The sequence below is a fragment of the Rhinichthys klamathensis genome, unplaced genomic scaffold (genome assembly GCF_029890125.1).
Source record: "Rhinichthys klamathensis goyatoka isolate OS25496 unplaced genomic scaffold, OSU_Roscu_1.1 h1tg000007l_1, whole genome shotgun sequence".
NCBI classification, from domain to species: Eukaryota; Metazoa; Chordata; class Actinopteri; order Cypriniformes; family Leuciscidae; genus Rhinichthys; species Rhinichthys klamathensis.
In genome coordinates, this window is record NW_026606560.1 from 706,069 (window position 1) to 729,724 (window position 23,656).

Consider the following 23,656-nt stretch of genomic DNA (forward strand, 5'->3'; position numbering starts at 1 on the left):
TTAATTATCTAACCTGACGAAAATTGATTTATTCAATGTAATTGATTTAATCAGTGGTTCCCAACCTTTTTTTGTCTGAGACCCCCTTTTTCCCATGAAAATATTTTAGGGCCCCCCTTCACATTTAATGATATTATCGCTCTTGTAAGCTTGCAGCAAGGATGACAAAATATGTTTTTTTCAAACAAACGGTATGTTTATGCACAAATAATTGCCTATAATATTGAAAATACAATAACAAAAACATCAGTAGGCCCTTTGTAATTTAAAAAAGTAAGCCTAGGAGAAGCCTATAAATTGGCCCTATTTGAAATCCAAAAACAAAAATATTCACAGTGGTGTGTAGATAAAAAAAAGAAAGAATATAGGCTATTACTAAATGGCTGCTGTCTGGGGCCTCAATACTTGCATGTTATTTGTGAGGCTTTATCAATGTGAGGCTTTATTTTTTACGCTTTTGGCGCTATAGCGAGCGATAATAAACGTGCGTTTATTAACAGAATAATGCGTCTTTCGGAAGAACATTGTAGCCGGAACTACTTCTCTCTGTGTACGTCTATGACGAGTCACGCAGGCACTGGGCTACTCCGCAGCGGCAGCGATCCGAACCAGTGTAAAATAGTCCCAATGTAAACACTTATTATAGGTGTACCATAGTGGTTCAGGATAAGACAAAAACACGGATTGGAAAATGGATTCATGATGAACTCGCTCATTATATACATTTTGTAAATTTTGAACAGAAAAAAGTTAAGGACTTTTATTTAATGCTCATTGCTCAAACCTTTCAAAATATGACGCGACCCCCCACAGAGCTCGCTGAGGCCCCCTTGTGGGCCGCGACCCCCCTGTTGGGAACCGACGGTCTACATTATATTGCATCTGCAGCAGCTTTGTGAACTTTTGTAAAGATACGTTTAGCCATTAACTTTTAAATGCATCATTATATTCATATTGCAAACACATGAGGAGAGTCTCCGCATGAAAGACCCACGACTGGCAGGTGGACGTGCAACAACATTTCTCTCCGAAACAGTAAGAAATTAAATTACATTGAATGGAGGATTTTAACTGTGACAAGATGATTGACAGGGCAGTTTACGGTGACAGGATGCACGCGACAGATCTGTCCGTTAAAGATGACGTAGTAGTATGTCCCAAAGCTTGCCTACTCTTTTGCTACACACTCAAAAGTATGTAGTTTTTCTTCACAAAAAAAGTACTTTTAGGGCATAGTATAAGTAGGCGAATTGGGACGCAGCCGTAGACTGAGCTATAAGCACATCCCAGCCGGGTTCGTCACTTATTGGGGTCTCCTGGAAACATTTCCAATGTGTTCTGTTCTATTCGCAGCGCGTTTCTGTATTTGGTTGTGTTGTGAACTTTTGCGGCGTGTTTCTGTATTTGGTTGTGTTGTGAGTATTTGGAACACCCATGTGTTGTAAAACTGATGAAGAGGTTTTCTTAATTTGCGGGTGTTCTTCAGTTGCAGCGCTTTGAGCTCTTTCGGCCACCGTAACTATCCCTTTAAAAACAGAAGAGCTGTTGCACAGGGAAAAAATCCCTGGGAACATTCAAAGCAACTTTGAGGTGACTACAGAGACCTCATTATCTGAAGCAAATTAAAGCACATAACAGCAACACAAACGTGTCATTCTGAGACTAATTCCTTCCACAAAGAAATGACATGGGCAACCCGGGATGTTAATGGGCCCATCACCATGACTGCTTGGGCATTTGTGTGCGATGTAAAGGGGAGAGAGACTGAGACTCACGGTGTGTGTAAAGCAATGGCTGCTGTCCTCCTCTGCATATAAAATGCCGTCTTTAATGAAGACTGAGACGGCCCTCAGGATGAAGGACACAAACAAGTTCATATGAATGAAATTCCTGGTGCAATGTAGCTTCCTGTTGGTAAAATCCAAATAAATAAATATTACATTAAAATGTAATAAACCCCATCCTATATGTACACTGCCATTTATAATTGTGTATCAAAATGCCTGTTAGTGAAACCACTCTATTACTGAGATGCAAGTGTTTTTCTAAACACGTCACCGATACGCATGTTCTCTAGTTTCCTCTGAAGCTTGAGAATAGAACGGAAGCTCATGACCTCTTTCTGACCTCTCACCTGAACCTGCAGAGAATGACCATGGCAGTGGTGAGAGACACCAGTGAAGTGCTGTAGCCCACAGTGTACAGAGCCTTTACAGACACATAGTACATGTCCTGCAACAAAGAGAAAAAAATACAGTCAGCTAATTCAAACATGATACAGTAAATGATAAAGCCCACCTCTAATGAATACTTTACACTAAATACAGAAATAATTCTTTAGAGATTTCTTTAGAGGCTAAGCGGGTTAGGAATCTTCTGAGGGGATACAGAAGAAGAAGTAGAAAGCAGGAAAGGTGAAGGGTGCTTACTGGAGTTGTTCCATTTTCATTAAAAGGGCAAACATCAACGTAGTGAGGGAACATCTCCGACCAGCCATACTCGGTGCAGTTACGACTCACTTTTCCAAACTCTACAAAAGGTGCAAAAAAAATCCAATACATTTCTTTGAGAAAATGAGACCAAACAATAATAAATCCAATAAACATAAACAAGAAGCAGTGTTGTTATGGTTAACTAAAATGATTATATATGAATAAATAAATATATGAAAAACTTAAACGCAAATTAGTAATGTTGCCCTCGGTGTTAAACCAAATAAGTTAGAAAAACAAAACAAAAAATTGAGGTAATCAGTTACATAAAAAGATAAAGTTTTTAAAATTAAGAATAATTTTATTTTGTACTCATACATTTTAATTGCTTATAATTTTAAATATATGAGTAAGCGAATGCATACCGTTAATCTCAATTTAAATATTTTTATAAATATTTCCAAAGTGTGACTATGTGGTTGCTAAAGTATGCCTATTCTGACTGGTAGTGCATTATGGAGTTGCCAGGGTGTTTTTGGGTGGTTCCTAACTAAGTCAAAAGAGGCTAACCCCCCGTCTTCATGATAATCCGGCTCTCTAGATAAGGCCTGATTCCCTTCCCTCCATTTTATTTTCCAACAGGCAAGTATATAGTATAAAGTATTTTTAAGTATATATTACTTAAAAGCACAACTCTTCTCAATAAGCCCAACAATTTGAGGTTTCATTCAAGCTCACCGTCATTTTCTTCATTCATGACTTCAAATAGCTCGGGACAGGACATCCAGACCACTTGTCCAATTTTTGCTGGCTGCCAACAAGTAAGGTTGTCCCACATCCATCGGCAGCCTATAGAGGATTAAAAAAGAAGACATGGAGTATCATAACTAGTTGAAATCTCTGGTAACTCTGCTTCTGAACTAGTTTTTATTGGGGTATTTACGGGACCTGAGAATAGAACAGCCTAGTTTAAGATATATTTAGGTGTGCTACTTGACAGCCATTCTTAAGAAAATCAGCGCAAATGACAAGCAACAAAAATAGACTTTCATCTGCTCCAGTAAGGAAATAGATTGTAGGAATTCAATCAAAACAATACCACAGCATTTTAGCATACATGCAATAAAAATATGGTGTATTTAAGGTCTATTATGTTGAAGAAAATGCTCAAATTCAGTAAATATATAAAAATAGAGTTGTTTTTCGATACTTAAATTAATATATATATATATTCTAATTAAATGTTAGAATAATTAGAAACTTTAGCCATGTTTGATCTTTGTTATTTTTCTTTCTTTCTCTCTTTCTTTACGCAGGTAAAGGTCTCAGAATCGCTCTGTGATGCATTTTTTTTTGTGTGTGTTTGTGTATATGAGCACGCAGAACATCTTATCTTATTTATTTATCCCTTTATCTATTTTCTATTTTCAATAAATCCCTCTTCATTGAGGGGAGAAAAAGAGTTTTGCAGTGAACTAACCATGTGATGCTAAAGCATCTTATCGTCTCCATCAAGGATTAAGGACCCAAAGAGAAATAGTAAAGAGAGCGTGTGCGTGTGTGTGGACTGCTGATCTTGATTTGCATGGACAGGACAGCATCTGCCAGCTGTGTTTTTCCTCTGCTGCAAATATTAGAATGTTTTCACAGTGCTTTCAAAATATTACCCTGTCATTCTTGCAAAGACTTCATTAAAATCTAGTCACTTTACAGTTATTTACAGTATTGGAAATGTTCTGTTTCCATTCCATTTGCATCCATACATTCTTATTAGTAAAGCTTACACACAACAGCCGTCACTGCAGCCTAATAAACTGCCCAAGTGTTTACTCTAAATTACATGCATAAATTCAAACAACGTGAGCTTGACATTTGCTTCTTGGTGGTCTGCGTAAATGTCAAACATTTATAATAACAAAAGGCCAAGCAAGTGTTTTAAACACTCTGCTTCTCAAGCCAAGCACTCAAACATTTTGTTTCATGAATTATAACAGTCTGCAACAAAGGTACCCGACAATACTGACGACACTCACAGAATCAGTTGTTGAGTTTATTTCTTCGAGTTTAAAGGAAAATTCTAGAAAATGTCAAGGATGGAATTTTCTATTGCAAAGCCTTTAGCGTTCCTTTCATTTAAAACACGGGTCTTCAATCTTTTTCAAGCATACGACCTTTTGTTGCAGCGGCTCTCAACCTTACTGACTCCGAGGGCCTTCGTTGTAAAAGATGATATTTGAAGGCCCCTCAAGATATTTCTGATATTTCTGCTGAAATAATAAACTCACTCAACCTTTGATTTACAATATTTAAATATGTATATAAAAGTTATATAATATATTTATAATACTTATATTTAGTATTGAAAACTTTCTTAATTCCGGAGGTTTCAACTGAATGTTTTTCGAGGTTTATTACCAATGAATTTACATGACTTTTCTAGTAATTTGTGATTATATATATTTTTTAACTTTTCCTCACAAATAGCAATTTCTACCTGATAATATTCTTTAGAGTTTAACATAACTTGAAAAATGATATTCATTATAAAAATATATTTGACCTTTTAACATTTTCTTAATTAACTTTTTTTTAATTAATATTTTCCAGGTCTAGAAATTACAGGTTGTTGAGGGAATTAATTAAAATGATAAATATATGAGAAACACTAGAATGTTTCAACTTCACTCAGCATGTCAACTTTCCGACACACAAACACGGACATGTATTAGATCTGGTTTGCACTTCTGGAGTAGGCCTACTTATTGATCATCTTGAGTGTACTGATGTATGTATAAGTGATCACAAGCTCCTCACGTTCAATCTAACTCCTCCATCTTTACAGACAGTGAAAGAACGTGTTATCTGTTTTAGGAAAATCAGTGATATTGATCTTGATCGTCTTAGTCAATCTATGGGTGATTTACCTGTTGCGGCCTCTGTTGACCAGTACAATGCTGCTTTTACATCTATTCTGGATGAGTTTGCCCCTCTAAAAGAACGTGTTGTTTCTTTTAAGAGGTCATCTCCCTGGTATACATCTGAGTTGCGCAAGTTGAAGGCGATAGGCAGGCAGTTGGAACGGAAATATAAAAAATCAGGCCTCACAGTTCATAGACTAATGTTTGATCAGCATCAGATTGAGTATCATAATGCTCTCAAAGCTGCAAAAGGGGCATATTATTCTACAATTATTAGTAGTAACATCTTAAATCCCAGAGTTGTTTAGAACTGTCAATAATCCAATTAAATCTCCCAGTAACTTTAACTGTCTGTCACGATGTGGGTTCATGTCTTGTTCCTGTCTGTCTTGTGTTCCCCCCATTATTGTGTATTTGGTTTAGTCCTTTCTAGTTTTCCCGCTCCTCGTTTGTGTTCATGTTTTCCACCTGTGTTCTTAGTTAATTGCCCAGCTGTGTCTTGTTTCACTCACCCGGTCCTCTGTATTTAAGCCCTGTGTTTTAGTTCAGTCCTTGTGAGTTCTTAATGTTGTAATGGTTGCTTTTTTCTGTGTTCCTGGTCTGAGTTTCTTTTGTTTGTTTTATTATTAAATGTGCTTGCAATTGGATTCATCTCTCCGCTTCATTCCTGCCTGCTTCGTTACAGAAGAACTCACCAACACTGAATCCAGCAGCATGTTCGCCAGTGTCTCTTCTCCAGCCACCGAGCGGAGGAGAGGCCACTCTTTTGAGGGGACCCGGTTGGTCAAGTTTCGTGGTACACGTGGAGGCCTCAGTAGAGGAGGTGGTCGAGAGGAGCCCCGACACCACTCTCCACGCTGGCCACTCTTCGACCCTGGGTTGGTGATGTCTAGCCCAGGGCCCCATTCGCCGCTGGTTCCGTCCAGCCCAGAGCTTCACGTCAGCCACGTCCAGCCAGAGCTTCACGTCAGCCACGTCCAGCCAGAGCTTCACGTCAGCCGCGTCCAGCCAGAGCTTCACGTCAGCCACGTCCAGCCAGAGCTTCACGACAGCCACGTCCAGCCAGAGCTTCACGACAGCCACGTCCAGCCAGAGCTTCACGTCAGCCACGTCCAGTCAGAGCTTCACGACAGCCACGTCCAGCCAGAGCTTCACGTCAGCCACGTCCAGCCAGAGCTTCACGTCACGTCTGCCCAGCCAGAGACTGTTCACGTCACGTCTTCCCAGCCAGAGACTGTTCACGTCACGTCTTCCCAGCCAGAGACTGTTCACGTCACGACTGCCCAGCCAGAGACTGTTCACGTCACGTCTTCCCAGCCAGAGACTGTTCACGTCACGTCTTCCCAGCCAGAGACTGTTCACGTCACGACTGCCCAGCCAGAGACTGTTCACGTCACGACTGCCCAGCCAGAGACTGTTCACGTCACGACTGCCCAGCCAGAGACTGTTCACGTCACGTCTTCCCAGTCAGAGACCGTTCATGCCACGTATGTGACCGCAACACTGGCCATTATGGCCACAGCCATGTGGTGTGGGTGGGCTGCGCACACACTGGAGCCAGAGCCCGCTGGTCCTGCGCCAGAGCCCGCTGGTCCTGCGCCAGAGCCCGCTGGTCCTGCGCCAGAGCCCGCTGGTCCTGCGCCAGAGCCCGCTGGTCCTGCGCCAGAGCCCGCTGGTCCTGCGCCAGAGCCCGCTGGTCCTGCGCCAGAGCCCGCTGATGCGCCAGAGGCCGCTGATCCTGCGCCGGTGTCTGTTCCTGTTTATGACCCCATGGCTGCCCCTAAGAAAATTTTGGGGGGGTGCAGTAGGACCCTGGATGGGACCGTGAAGGCCGCACCGCCATGGCCGCCCGAAGGGTCTACTCCGCCGTGGCCGCCCAAAGGGTCTTCACCACCCTGGCCGCCCGAAGGGTCTTCTCCACCGTGGCCGCCCGAGGGGTCTTCACCGCCCTGGCCGCCCGAGGGGTCTTCACCGCCCTGGCCGCCCGAAGGGTCTTCACCGCCGTGGCCGCCCGAGGGGTCTTCACCGCCGTGGCCGCCCGAGGGGTCTTCACCGCCGTGGCCGCCCGAGGGGTCTTCACCGCCGTGGCCGCCCGAGGGGCCTTCACCGCCGTGGCCGCCCGAGGGGTCTTCACCGCCGTGGCCGCCCGAGGGGTCTTCACCGCCGTGGCCGCCCGAGGGGTCTTCACCGCCGTGGCCGCCCGAGGGGTCTTCACCGCCGTGGCCGCCCGAGGGGTCTTCACCGCCCTGGCCGCCCGAAGGGTCTTCTCCACCGTGGCCGCCTGAACTGCCTGCTCCACCCTGGTCGCCTGCACAGCCTGGTCTGCCCACACTCCATGGCCCAGGTCCACCATGACTATGTCCTGGTCCCGTTCCCCTGTGCGGGCCTGGCCATCCATCCCACCTCCGCGTCACCACCCTCCTGAACTATTTTTTTTTTGTTTTGATGGGCGTCGGGAGCCGCCCATAGGGGGGGGGCTATGTCACGATGTGGGTTCATGTCTTGTTCCTGTCTGTCTTGTGTTCCCCCCATTATTGTGTATTTGGTTTAGTCCTTTCTAGTTTTCCCGCTCCTCGTTTGTGTTCATGTTTTCCACCTGTGTTCTTAGTTAATTGCCCAGCTGTGTCTTGTTTCACTCACCCGGTCCTCTGTATTTAAGCCCTGTGTTTTAGTTCAGTCCTTGTGAGTTCTTAATGTTGTAATGGTTGCTTTTTTCTGTGTTCCTGGTCTGAGTTTCTTTTGTTTGTTTTATTATTAAATGTGCTTGCAATTGGATTCATCTCTCCGCTTCATTCCTGCCTGCTTCGTTACACTGTCCTTCCACTGAGCAGTGTAATGCATTTCTCAATTATTTTTCATCTAAGATTGAGAATATCTATAACGCTATTGCCTGTGAGGATGCTTTTGAGTTTGTTGAGGTGCATCCTCCTAATCTCTCTGGTCTGTCTTTTTCAAGTTTCAGTACTGTTGATTTTGATTTTATTTCTAAACTTGTTTTGTCAATGAATTCTACTACTTGCATACTTGATCCACTACCTACGACTGTTTTGAAAAACTGTCTGCCTGTCATTGTGCCCCACATCACTGCTATTGTCAATACCTCACTCATCACAGGGAATGTCTCTTCTGCTTTAAAAATTGCTGCAGTTACACCAGTTCTTAAAAAGCCTGGGAGTGATATCACCGATATGTCAAATTACCGACCCATCTCCAATTTACCTTTCCTGGCAAAAGTACTTGAGCGTGTGGTTGTTGGGCAACTCCATACTTATCTTTCTACGTATAGCATACTAGAAACTTTTCAATCCGGGTTTAGATCTGGCCACAGTACAGAGACCGCTCTAGTCAGGGTCCTGAATGACCTCCTCGTTATAGCTGACTCTGGGACTTGTGGCATTTTGGTTTTATTAGACCTTAATGCTGCATTTGATACCATATGTCACTGCATATTATTGGACAGATTGCATACGTGGACCGGTCTGTCTGGAACTGTGTTAAACTGGTTTAAATCCTACCTCTCAAATCGTTCCCAATTTGTCTACCTGGGTTCTAACAGATCTCAGACTGTGCCTCTATGTCAGGGTGTCCCTCAGGGGTCAGTTTTGGGTCCTGTTTTATTTAGTATTTATATGCTACCTCTTGGGCAGATCATTCGGAGGTATGGCCTGAGCTTCCACTGTTATGTGGACGACACCCAGATTTATATCAGCTCTCAGCCTGATCTTAATTGTTCCTCTTCAAAACTTTCTGACTGTTTGTTGGAAATTAAAGCATGGATGAAACTAAACTTTCTAAAATTAAACTGCTCCAAAACTGAAATCTTATAAATTGGCACTCCAATTAATGTCAGTAAATGTAAGGATTTTAAACTTTCAGTTGACAATACCCAATTGTCCCCTTCTGACCAGGTGCGTAACCTGGGTGTGATTTTTGATGCCCAGTTAACTTTTAATTCACATTTTAAAAACATAACGAAAGTTGCTTTTTTCCATCTGAGGAACATTGCACGTGTTAGACCATTTCTCTCTAGGCCTGATGCAGAGAGGCTTATCCATGCCTTCATCACATCGAGGCTTGATTACTGTAACTCTCTCTTTGCGGGTTTACCAGCAAATTCTATTAGGAGGCTGCAATATAAACAAAACTCGGCCGCACGTGTCTTGACTCATACATCCTCACGCCAACACATTACACCTGTGCTCCAGCAACTGCATTGGCTTCCAGTTCAGCTACGTATTGATTTTAAAACTCTGATTTTAACCTATAGAGCAGTACATGGGTTGGCTCCAGATTACATCTGTGATTTAGTTTCTCCATCCATTCCAGCTCGCTCTCTCCGTTCTGCTGGCTCTCTTTCTCTGTGGCAGCCTCGTTGTAAATTAAAAACCATGGGGGGAAGGGCCTTTTCCTACAACGCACCAAAATTATGGAACACATTACCTACAACTATTAGGGATGCTGATTCTCTGGATTGTTTTTAGAAACTTCTTAAGACACATCTTTTTAGTCAAGCTTTCAATTTATAATTGTATTACTTTGTTGTACTTTTTTTTTTACTATTTATTTATTTATTTTATCCTCATGTTTGATTGTTTTGTTCTGTACTGTAGCGCTTTGAGTCTGAGAAAGGCGCATTACAAATAAAATATATTATTATTATTATTATTATTATTATTATTATTATTATAAATATGACATACACTTAAATCTTAGCTTTTAGCTTGTTTTAAAGCATGTTTAGTCTTATTTTAAATAATTTTAACCTATCTTGGGACCACCTTGGAACTGCTGAGTACCAGTGGGTCTCGGCCCTATGGTTGAGAATCACTAATGGATAGAAAGATCAACCCCTGTGAGATATTATATAAAACTGGGTTGCACTGTAATCCAGATGCATAATAACATGTGCCTCCTATCATATTGTATTTCTTTACTTTGTCGTGATATTTACATTGCATAGGTATTTATACAGTATCAATCTCATTTTCTTTGTAGCAGTGCCAAACACAGACCAAAACGAGGAGCTTACTTGAGCAAGCTTTAGAAACTGGATGAAGCCCATATAAAATGGCTGAATGAAGGAAATCGATGAAAAATGGCCCAAAATTATATTCCAATGTCTTGTTTATTTAGTTGGCCATAAGCATGGCTATAGCACAGTCCAAAGACAGTATGCAAAATGTGAAGAGTTTGATGTAAGATAGCTACTGCTGGGAGATTATCCACCAAATTTGTTATTATTATTATTATAGTTTAAGAAATTAAACATATCCATGAGAACTTAAACAAGCAAAGTTGAATTCTTTGGGGGATGCAAGGAGGACATTTTTCTTCCAGGAGAATATTGCAACGCTCACACAAAATGACAAATCATGATTCCTCTCCTGAGGGCAGCCTTAATTACTTGTGTAAATTAGACACAGATGCATGATTAGATAAAAGACAGGGCTGTTTGTCTCTGTTCTCCAGAATCTTCCAGAAACACAACACATTGCAGGCATTCCATATTGAAGGAGAATTGTTGGCTACTTGAAATGATTGATTGAATGATTGAAATGATTCAAAGAGCCAATGGTCCAATCATTGCTTAATTTAAGCAGCTTAAAATAAATAAAGTAAATGACTAAGTTAAGGGCAAAATAATTGGATAAAGATGAAGCGATGTAAATAAGCTTGTAGCCCATACAATCCACTGACAGTTGCAAATAGTCTTGTGTATTGTGTGCTTTCTGTATTTATTTGCTGGGCATCTCAGCACTCCGTTCAGCTTATAGCCTAAAACTGTGAGCAGCTCTAGTTACATATTAACGCATGAGTCTATTCCCTAAGGACAGCTCCTTGTCAAATCAAAATGTCAGTATCTCATTACTGTCTGTGATTGTGACTGCCCAAAGGATTATGATCAATGCCACATGCAGACAGCACTGGAGGGGTGTCAGAATCAGTTCAGGAAGAGCTCTGAGCTTATGATCTTCCCCCCATTTCCCTCCGAACCGACCATCACAGTGTCTTAAATTCTTCAGCTTATAGTCTGACAGAATTGGGTTTAATTCCGTCACCCGTTTATTTCAGATCACTTGTGAAATACCTAATCTAAACTGAAAATCATTTTAAAACGTTTCTTATTATAGCTATGAATAACTGCAAGTATTCTTAGATGACTAAAACAGCAGTTTCAGGTATGTCTATTGCTTCCATTTACAGCTAAACACTAATAGCTTTGCACTGCATATAACAGAATGCAACATTTATGTGTGGCTCTTAAATTGAAAAATGTCTGGATCGAAATATACACAGTCTGACAAATAAGTACCACCTCCACATAACCAAGGCACACACAGACTCACATATTTGTTTGTTGAGGATTGTTGGTGACTGGGTGAGTTCCTGTCTTTAGCCTGAACTATTGCTAAGTAAAAGCACATACACAGACTGTACACTTACCTAATTCAGGTTCACTGCTGGGGTCATCCATGGCCATCCTTTCCATGCACTTCTCTTTCTCTAACTGAATGACACAGTCTGGATGCATGCAGTAGATCTGAAAGATGTTTCAAACACAAGTGAAATGTGAGTGAGTGAGTGAATGTAAGACACAATAGCTGTTCAGTGCGCACTTTTTAATGGTCCCATAAGTACTTATTAAAAAAAAAGAGAGTAAAAATAGTCGGAGAGTAAGCAATTTCAGATGTAGTTTTACAGTATGGTTCCGTTCTCACATGGACTGCCGAGAAATACTGTTGTGATTGTGAGTCCGAAAAATGTATGAGTTTGCTTATAGAATGGGATTGTAATGAGAACATAAAGGTTGGCACTCAAATACAGGACTGACAACTGTATTCTGCTGCTGCGGTGTTTAGGCTCTTCGAGAGCATAAATGTACAATTTGTAGCAAGGCTACTAAAGATGATCTACATCCTAAACAGTCTCAGTGTTATTCAAAAACTGTTAAATGCACATTTAAATGATAATTCTGCCTGGCAATCGCTCACTTTCCCTTGTCAAATGAACAGATAAAGCTTAAGGATTCTGACAGTGTTGGATTGTTGTTTGATGAGCTCTAAATTAGACTTGACAGCCATGAATACGAGGCATTTCGACAACATTACACCTCTATTAAGTCGTGAGAGAGTTGTGACTTAGAAACTTGTAACACTTAAAACTATGAGATTTTATAATATATCATTTAAATTTGTGTAAAAAACAAAAACAAAAAAAAGTATATAGAGTATGTATATACAAATAACCTGCTGCCCACTCAGTTCTTGCTTATCTTAAAATTAAAATAGAGACAATAGTACACACACCCACACACAGCACACAAGACATTAAATATCTTAAGCCCAGGGTCGAATGAAATTCTGAACCAATCCAAACGTGTGTTCCTTCGTATCTTTCCCACTCAGTGTAAGCTTTAAGAAATCTCTCCTTCCTTCTTGCATCATGTATCTACCAGGCCATTCATCTTATATCTTTGTAGAAAAACAAAATTGAGTAATGTTCCATAGTAGGCTACATAGTTTTCTTCTCACAGGAGGTAGTGTTCTCCATCCAGTTGAATATTTGCAACATATACAAATTAATTTTGACTATATACTTTCAGTTAGAGTGCATCTTACGCACACATGTATCCAAACTTTGCTGATATGTGTGCAGCGTTGTTTGCTGTTGTCAACTAGGGTTACAATTGTATGTTTACACTCGTAGTTAAGGCCTATGTGTTTAGAATTGTTTCTGTATTAGAGGTATTGTTTGACAATCCTTTAAGCAAACTTTGGGTCACACTTTAGTTTAGGGTCTAATTCTCACTATTAACTAACTATTAACTATGACTTTTGGCTCAATAATTTGCCTCCTAATTACTGTTTATTAATAGTTAGTAAGGCAGTAGTTAACTTTAGGTATTGGGTAGGATTAAGGGATGTAGAATATGGTCATGCAGAATAAGGCAATAATATGTGCTTTATAAACAGTCAATATCCTAGGAATATGCATGCTAATAATCAACTAGTTAATAGTGAGAACTGGACCCTAAACTAAAGTGTTACCAAACTTTGAGATAACATTGAAGGGGACATTTAAGCAAAAATCAGAGGTGGGGACTCTAGTTATGAGTTCAGACTCCACGACTTTAAACGTTGGCAGATCGCTGTTCTGTTCAGACTGCATGACTGGCTGTCTGTAATCTGGAGTCCTTGAAGTCACACTACACGACACTACGTAAATTATCCGCAACAGGGTCAACTCTGTCACTCAACGACTCTATCCGGTCCCCAAATTTTGTCACGAAAACACAAGCGAGAACTGGAACGGGAAATGGTGCGAAACAGGAGTTGTTTATTTGAAAATGGATGTCGGGAAGACATTTGCGCTGCAAGCTGTTTGCGCGATGACCTGTTCTGAAAAATCCAGAAAAAAAGAAGAAAAAAAAGAAAGGAATATAGATGAAAGAATGGATCAGCAGGGGTTGTCTGTACTACAGAGAGAGTTGGAGGTGAGTATAACATGTTTATAATGAAAAAGTAGCTGCCTGCTCGTGTTGTGGTTTGGCATGTTGCTGCTGCTGTTTTTCTTCTGGTGACCTCAACCCATGCCTTGCTCTCTCATTGGCTGTAGCTCGTTGCAACACTTAACACCACGGGATGTCAAGTCGGCTGACAGCTGCAGATATTTAACATGCTAGGTATTTGTCTGAGAGAGCCTATTTGATGCATCGTTGAGTAGTTCACACACAAAGATTGGCAAACGCTGATCCCCAGATGATTTGCCCCCGATCACAGCCTGACCTGTCGCCGAGCTCGTTGACTTGCAAATCGGGCTTAAAATCCTTTAGTGTGAATTTAGCACAACATGACTTGACTCAAGTCTGACTCGAGTCACACATTTAAATACTTGTGACTTGCTTGACTAAATGAAGAAAATGTCTTCACTTGAAATTGACTTGAGACTCTACTTGGACTTTATAACAGCTGTAATTAAATTATTATTATTTTAACAAAATTAGTTAATCATAATTTAATTCATAAAATAATCCAATGATGGGAATCCCTAAAAGTTTCTATATATGAAGCGCCTAACAGAACCCTTTAAGGTTCTATATAGAACTTTTTCTTCTTAGAGTGAGATCGTTTCTTTTTTATATAAACTGTCAGGGTGTGTGAACCGAGGACTCAAATGCAGAGAGTTTGTGAACAGAGTTTATTACAACACTTTTGGAAAACAACCTCCAAAGTGAAGTGACACACGTGGAAAAAAATATTAAGGATAGCATGGGAGCTGCAGAGATGTCCGTACAACCACCAGTGGACACACAGACTGTGGAGACCACCCAAGATGCAGTCTCCAATGGGATGGGGAACGAGACGAGACAGAGAACCGAGAGAGAGAGCAACCTGCTGAGTTACTCCTCGTCTAAGCGTCCCGGGCACAGTAGCAAATAAAGGTAAGACACAAATCACACACGGAACAGTCAAACACATACGACGAATCACAAATTACCTACTGACAACAAGGGCAGACACAGTAGGGAATATAAGGGAAAAGCGAACAAGCACCCGCTCTGCTAAGTCAGCGCTGACTGCCCAGGCCACGAGCTCCAGAAAATGACAGGACACAGACAACAGGGGAAGCCGATAATGCACCCTGAACATTGACAATTAAACACTTCAACATTTATCATACAATCTCCAACGTAAATTATTCCAAACAAAGCAAAAATATCTCCGAGCAACACACAGTGGTGTTTCGTTACTGAACGAATCAGGGGTTTTGAACGGTTTAGTGATTCAATGACCCATTCATGTGAGAAGAGTATGTCCAAATTCACAGTACTTGTAAATACTGATACTTGTTTAGTGTAATGCTGTCAACCTACTTAGAGTGTATACGATTTCGTATGCAGCCACAATCACTTGTTACATTCCTAAAAGAGTCAGTCACTTACAAGAATCAGCTGATTAAATGGTTCTATGACTTGCAGCCACATACGGTCATTTAATTTTTCATGTTTCTAAATTCAAATTGTGATATTTAAATCTCTAATCTCATTGTAATCTTACCTGCAGAACGGTTGCTAACTGGAGAAATACGTGGAGGTATTCCTGGAGATAAACCACGAGGCACACTGGGATGATGAAACTTTGAAACGGCTCTTCTGTAGTGGGATGGATGACATCATCGGACAGATGCCACTGTTGAGAGAGGATCACCTTCCTGCACATTTTGTCTCTCTTATCTGACACACTCACGTCTCTCCTAATGAAGTGATGATCTGATTCAGGAACATTAAAAGGAAAACACACAACATGTGCAGAGCAGTGCGCCCCCAGTACTGGAGTTGAGAACCACTGCTTTAGATGACCTTGTCCCACCCGACGCTCTCCCCAACCTGTTGTTCCCGTCCTCTCTGCTGGCTCCGTCCATGTCCCTGGCTCTGCTTGCTCCTTTGGTTCCTTGCAGCTCCTCGGCTCTGCCTTCGCCGCTGACTCCGTACAGCTCTTTTGCTCCATCTCGGGCCCCTTCACCACCAGCATGGATCCCCTGGCTTCATCTCGGGCCTCAAGACCCATTGCTCTACCTCAGCCTTTCAGTCCTTGAGCTCTGCCTTGACCCTGCACTCCCTCAGCTCCACGGTGGTCCGCCATTACTCTGGCTCCACCGAGCTTCCTCATCCCTTCGGCTCCACCATGCTCTCTCATCATCCTGGATTCGCAGCAGACTTCCGGGCCTCCGGCTGCGCCTTTGTTTGCTTTTCTGTATATATACACTCCCTCCCTGTTTTGTTCAGTTCTTTGACGATCATCATCTGAATTGGTTGTGTTTGTGGTTCCCTGTTATTCTCTTGAGTATTCTACTGGTTGATTTAAAGACTGTTTATTGATATTGCCTGTGACTTGATCTTTAGAAGGACCAAGAGACCAAGGTTTCCTCCATATAACCAAGGCGCGGAGACACCGCCTTGTGATCTTGATCATACGAAGTAGGGTTCCACTCGGGGAGAACCCGTTGGTCCTGAGCCACCACTGCAAAGGTCTCATGTACAGCAGGCCAAAGGGTATCACATTGGACGCCACTGCCATGAGGCCTAACAGTCTCTGAAACTGTTTCACAGTGCGTGACTGGCCTAGCTTTAACTCTTTCATGGCCGTGAGGATAGCAGCTACATGAGCGACTCGCATCGTGACTGAATCCCAAACCACACCAAGGAAAGTGGTTCTCTGTAGTGGAGAAAGCACACTCTTCTTGGCATTGAGTCTCAACCCCAATTTCTGCATGTTTGCGAGGACGACATCTCGATGTCCGTCTCTAACCCCTCCGCGAGATCCATTTGCGAACCCCACAATACCAGCTTCCGTTCTGCCTCGGCAACAACGGGCCGGTACTGCGAGGAACGCGAGCCTGAACACCCTTTTCTCAAAGAGTGACAGGCGGGAACGGAGCGTGCAAAGCGATAGTAACTCATAGTCAGCGCCCTCGAGCGCTGACAGATCATGCTCCGTTCCAAACAAACAACACATAACGATTACGTTACAATCTAACGTTTGTTTGTTCGCCATAATATCTATGCTTGTGACTGATATAGTGACAGACAACAATAAATAAGACAGACAGTATGAACACAGAGCGCTTGCTGAGGCACAGAAGCTAACGCCGGTCAGACCAGATGTGCTTTTATCCTTTCCTGGTCGTGACGTCATCCGCCCGGGAAGCTCACTCTCACCATTGGACTAGTTGACACAAGTGCTTCAGACGCAATCACGCAGGGGCGTTTCCAAAGCGTCATCGACGCAACTCGAGTTCCCTCGAAAGGAAACTAATCACTGTTGGAACCCTCCCTATTACTGCTGATTTAAACCCCTGAGATTGTAGTTAGTGTGATAACTGGTCTCAGAGCACCATGCTCCTTGTGTGTTGCCTTGAAAACATGAGCAACATTTAATACACTTGAGCACCTGCATTAATATTCATGAGGACTGTGTAAGTTCTCACCCTGGCTGCAACACAGAGCTGATTTCCATCATAAAGAGACTACGTAATTCACTCCTACATCATGACAGCAACATAAAAAAATCACACACACAAAAAAAGCAAATCCTTAGAACTAGTTTATTCCCAGTATGTTTCTTTCTTTCTTTTTTCCTCCTGCTCTTTTTGCTGTCAATCTATATTTTTTCTTTCCCTTTTTGTCCCCTCTATCCTTCACTAAAATGATGAACACATTCATTTATGGAACTGAAATGTGTTTTTGATTTGGCAGTGACTTGAGTGTGCAATGACCTTATTTTTCGGTGTGTGTGTTCTTTAGTGTGGCTATCACTGCCTGGGAATGTCACATAGCATTTACACTCAGTTAAAAGACAAACAAACAAACAATAAATAAAAAAATATTTTCTATAGTTTATAGTTTTATTTATAGTTGTTTCTGCATTTTAAGGGATAGACGGTGATAGGAGGTGTTTTAACACACATAGTTCAGCTTTAATGAAACAGCACATGTCGTTTTATGCTGAAAACATATAGAGGGAAATAGGAGAAAAGAGGAGATACTCAATGCAAATTTTATTTGTTTTTCTCCTATAACAATAATCCCATAAATTGTATCACTTCAGTAATCCCCAGATTAACTGGAATTGGAAGGACTGTATTGTATGATTAGTTTAGTCTGTAGGGAAACTCTTTTCTTTTAAACCTAGATTACCATGAGTATTAACATAAACAAGGGAATCAAAATCAAACCCATCTAAATCTGTATTTTAGAATTTTGTGGGATGAAAAATTATATGTATTATGTTATTAAGTTGTTAAGTGTTATTAATTCACAGGCCTATACCAATTATAAATTACTTTCTATTATAAAATAATAAATACTTTATATATGAATATGTAATGGCCTAGATTTTGCTATATATAAAATCACATTCATATTAATGTCTTGGATACTATATCCCTATTGTGGATAGTTTCTTATATTTTTAGTAATTTCAATGTGTTGTATATGGTATTGCGCTCCACCTAATTGCTCAATTGTCGTTTATAGCATTTTCTATTATTTTGTCTTTACACATTTGTTAATGATAATGAAGGTTAATGTTGCCTTTAGTTTTTGCATGTTTTTGACTTTCTTTCATAAAAAGTCACAGGCAGATATTTTTAAGCAGTTTTGTCAACAGAAGTAACATTTTTTTTATCCTGTAATGGTCATATTTAAAACTGTTATCTGAGACAGAACAGGTGTATAACCTTTTGTAAATGTTCCATTGCAATGCCACCGCCAGTTTGTAGTGTTAACATAAAGTGAAATAAAACAGCATGGCCTTTGTTGCTTGAAGTACTCACTGTACCATAGCTGTTTTGGCTCTTGGACAGTTTACATTTGGCATGTCTGGTGCCAATGATCATTGGATGCCAGGAAGCATCTAAGTGCCAGTGTGTATGTGACGTAAATTGCCCTTGGACGTTTGTTTCTCCTCAGCTGGAGGCACAGACAGTAGACCAAAGAGAGAATGGTTCTTCATGTAAACCAAGATGGCAATTCTCCCCTCAGTTACAAGAGGATACCATGTGTATGAAACGAGCAGTCATCCAGGAAACAATAAAGGCAGCTAGATTTGACAGATTGCATGTGGATTATTTACAGAAAGCAATAACAAGAGAAAGAGGACGAAAAAGGATGTGCAGGGGTCTCTTTTTCTACCCCAGACCCCACCCTGCCATACATTTCTCTCACGCTCAGTCTCTCTCTTCCTCCTTCTCCCACACAGTCTCTATTCTGCTCTTCAGAATATTTCTTCTCTGAAGCCTTGTATATCTCTTAGGCTAGTCAGTCTTTATTTTACAATTAGGAATGTTTTGTGCTTTTCAATTCCATCATGTTTACTTTCATGCAATTCAGATCTATTAATTTAATGGATCTGCCTTGTTTATATATAATAAAATAGGCACATATCTTACCAAAGGGATAAGGATGAGTGCTAAAAACAGGTGCAGACATTTTCTCACTGTGGAAGCCATTTTGTCTGGAGCACTGATGCTATAATATCCGCAGATCAGCAGCAGCAGAGGGGGACAACTAAGTGCTGGATGGTAAACAGGTTCACTGGAAAACTGCTGCAGTTCTTCAAATCATCATCAGATCTGTAAAAAAAAGAAAAAGTTTTTAGATGCAAGTGAGAATTTAGTTTCTGCTTAATCCAGTTGAGGCGTTCATTCAAACTGTGACAAAATGTCAAACATCAAGAGCTCTGTAACCTTGCGAGGACCTCACTTTTCCTCATAGTGAAAGTGAGTTCAGACTCTGCTAACCAAGAAACGGGTGAAGAAATGCCATCAAGCTAAAAAGTAAGAGCAGCTTTGGGTGTTTCTTCGACAACATACATTTTAATGTCCCAGGGACTAACAGATTTCAACTTGAAGGAAATTAAAATTGTTTAAGAAACTTTTTTCCATGCCATTTAGTCTCATTTATTGCTATTTACTGTATATATAGGCTATTGTTTTACTATACCTGTATTTTCAGACACAAACTTTCAAAAGGTCATGATAATCAATCATAAAAGTAATACATAAAAAAAACCCGATAATGCTAACATCCAGTAAAACAATTCTACAAAATTTCACTATTTCAGTTAATATCCATTCACAAAAAAAGTAAAACTGTCCTTCAGTTACATCATTTACATCACAATCAACAGTTTTGCAAATAATATGACCAAATTACAAAGGAGACAAAAGTATTAGTGAAGTACCTGGTGTGCAAACGCTGCCTGAAAAGTCATTGCCTAACTGAGCATCAAAACAACAAGTCACCTGCCTAAGCTTTTGGACGCAGCCTTTGTACTATACCTTTTCGTACCATCTGCTTACGCCCCATTGATGGTTAGGTTTAGGGACGGGTTGGACCTTCGTGCTTATTTTTTATATGTTTAGATATGAATAGCATTATATGAATTCACACTAAATCACCACCTTGTGAAATAGTTATGTTTTCTCATGAGATTGGGTTGGTTTCAACAACTAGTCTATAGATATATTTCACCATACTTGCGATATATATATGCAGACTGTGGAGCGGAAAAGATAGGGCATGTGATTGTTGTTAAGTTGTTTATCCAAAAGGCCTGTATCATAAAGTACAGCCTTATGACGCAACTCAGACAACTACACGGTATTGCTTAGGGATAATTGCTTATTCAATTCTGTTCAGCACAGCACCAAACACATGAAGGTAGGAGGAGGAAGGAGCTGTAGGAGAGACATTGGTACACTCAGATGGGAGAATGAAAGAGATAAAGAGCATAAGTGTGATGGATGGATGGATACGTATAGCTGAATGGAGGGCTGGAGGGAGATAGGGAGGAACAGCTGCTCTGGAAACTGCTCTTGCTGTAATTAGTGGGTATAATGAAGCTGACTGGCTGAGAACTCCCCCAGCGATGCCTCAAGATCACACTGAGACATTCTAGACTAGGAGGTTTGCAAAAACAAACATGCAAGCATGCACAAAAAAAGTGACATTTACAGTACGTTCACGATAACAGAACACTTTATTATGCTCGCAAAAAAAGAAAAACTTGGGTTTTCTTACCCCATTCATATGAAGTTATAACAAAAATCCAACTTAAAGTCAAAACATCCGAAGAAATATAAGTGGGGTAAAAAAAATGTTTTACAATAAATGTCATCTAGGAATGTGTGTATGTGAAAGTGTATTTCTGTGCTTGTGTTTCCACTGCCTTTGAAGTGTGACTATGGGACTCAGTGGGTGATGGCAGTATTTGCACGTGTGTGAGTGTCAACATTCCAGAATGTGTGTTCAAGCTATCAGAGGCCACAGAAAGGCTGCATGTCTAAACCCTATCCCTTTGCACACTCCCGAGGGCACATTTACCACAGCAATTCTTCTCCACAAAAGGGCATGCCTTCACAATTAGATACAATTAATTTTACTGACAGGACAACATATGGGAGGTGGGCCATCCAGTTGGGCCATCCTATATATCTATCTCTATCTATCTATCTATCTATCTATCTATCTATCTATCTATCTATCTATCTATCTATCTATATTCAGTTGCATTGCAATTTTTTTTCTTTTTGACGAAATATTATTGTGTTGCTGTTTAGAGGTCAAACACTGCTACTGACAGCTTGGCTAGCTGAAGGACATACTTCAGGGACAGGTGGTACTTCATAGCCTAGAGTTTGTGACAGATTTAGAGCCATGCCTCAAGCATTTTTTTCCTGGCTTTCAGGTCTATGACATCCAATGCAATTTCATTCAGTTCTGGGTCAAAATGTAATTTATTTTCACATACCATTGCATAAGTAAAGACAATTGGTTGTGTATATGTGTTAATAATCTTGACATCTGATTTGAAATTATTTTGAATATGTTGAATGAATGCATCATATCATTCAATACAATACCATGAAAAAAAATGGGGTTTTATTTATTTATTTATTTATTTTTATTATTTATATGAAAGAGGTCTCTTATGCTAACAAAGGCTGGATTAATGTGATCAAAAATACTGTAAAACAGTAATATTGTGAATTTTATTTGAATGTTATTTGTTTTCAGCATCATTACTCCAGTCTTCAGTGTCACATGATCCTTTAAAAAAAAATCTAATATGCTGATTTGTTTCTCAAAAAACTTTTATTATTATTATCAATGTTACTATTATCAATATTATTAACAATGCTGTTTAATAATTATGTAGAAACCATGATACATTCATTTCAGAATTTTTGCGATGAATAGGCTATTTTTTCCCCTTTATTTGACATTTTAAATATTTTGTAACAATACAAAAGTATTTGAAGATCTCCGATGCAAAAGCCTCAAAAGCCACCTATGTCAAAAATGAGATAATAATATTGAGTGAATGCTCTCCGCACATAGTATACGCTCATCAAATTTCACTTCAAATTCACTAAATCCCAGCCTCAGCCCATTCAGAAATGCCAGTACTTGGGTAGAAACCTATAGGAGCCTGATTAAAAATGTTAATATTAAACAAAGACTTTAGACAGACTTTTAGAGGCTTTTGCATCTGAAGTCTTCATTTACTGTCACTTTTGGTCAAATGATGTGAAGATCTATCTATCTATCTATCTATCTCTCTCTCTATATATATATATATATATATATATACAGTATACACAATGAGTACAGAATTATTGTGCTAAATATCATGCCGGTGTAAACAAAAACAAGTCAATCCAGCTCTCCCCAAGCACCTGTGGCCAGTGGTCCAGCTATTACCACTCCAAATGACTTTGCAGAGTAATAAGGCATGTCAGTCTGACCAGCTGACAACCCTGGTTTTTAACTCCCCACAATAATATCTATCAAACGCACACACAGTGCGAAGACACCACAATGTTGCAATGTTCCAATATTGCTGTATAGCTGTATTAAATCTGCCCTGCTCCACTTGCTAGTGGTCATTGGAAGCTAAAATTATTTATCACCCTATACCCTATGAAAGAAAGAAAGAAAGAAAGAAAGAAAGAAAGAAAGAAAGAAAGAAAGAAAGAAAGAAAGAAAGAAAGAAAGAAAGAAAGAAAGAAAGAAAGAAAAAGAAAGAATATGAAAGAAAGGGGATATGCAATGGATATATTCATTTTCATCCATGGATTAAATCTGTCGCACATGCATAAGATGGATCTCTGGCCTCGTTTCTGCACATCATATTCCTCATAAATCTTATTAGAGTGTGTTAATGCCACATTAGGCTGACCAATCGGGAACTGACAGTAAAGTCTGCGCAGCTATATTTAGATTGTCAATTGTTGTTTGAAAAGGAACCATTAGCATATTTATTTCTTTAAAACATTGAGCGAATACATGGCACAAATCAGGAATTAAAGAATTTGGAGTTTCTTTTTCTTCCTTTATCCTTTTTTTCTCAGTACTAATCAGAAGGGATTGCATGGGGTGACTTCAATTACTGTGTCATGAGCCCCCAGGAACAGAGTGATTTGTTATTATCAAAGCAGCACTGTAGTGCAAGTGTGTATGTGCACAAATCATTTAAACAGAGTGTCAGCTGCTGACAACCGGCTAGCAAAATGTGAATGTAGAATTTATGCCCAATGTCAAAAAATGCTGAACACACAGAAAAAAGAGAGGTCAACAAATCTGGCCTGTCACAAAGGAGAGTGAATAAAAATGTGTGTGTTCAAGTACATTTATGCCCAGTTATGCTTGTGTGTGGCAGTATATGAGATTCACACAATACAATACACACTAATGGCAAATCAGAAGAGATTAATCAATACTGATGTCTGACGCTGGATTGT

At 40.2% G+C, this 23,656-nt stretch overlaps 1 protein-coding gene across 1 annotated transcript in view; it reads right to left on the bottom strand.

The window, feature by feature from the left end:
* The window catches only part of adcyap1r1b (adenylate cyclase activating polypeptide 1b (pituitary) receptor type I), a 35,342-nt gene that overhangs the window by 9,504 nt on the left and 2,182 nt on the right, over nt 1-23,656 (bottom strand). The window contains exons 2-7 of the mRNA XM_056259150.1: nt 19,301-19,483; nt 11,795-11,891; nt 3,171-3,281; nt 2,430-2,530; nt 2,135-2,232; nt 1,776-1,908 (exon numbers count right to left, since the gene is read on the bottom strand). Coding sequence (XP_056115125.1) covers nt 1,776-1,908; nt 2,135-2,232; nt 2,430-2,530; nt 3,171-3,281; nt 11,795-11,891; nt 19,301-19,360 — 600 coding nt within the window. The 5' untranslated portion in view covers nt 19,361-19,483. The remainder of the gene's footprint in view (nt 1-1,775; nt 1,909-2,134; nt 2,233-2,429; nt 2,531-3,170; nt 3,282-11,794; nt 11,892-19,300; nt 19,484-23,656) is intronic.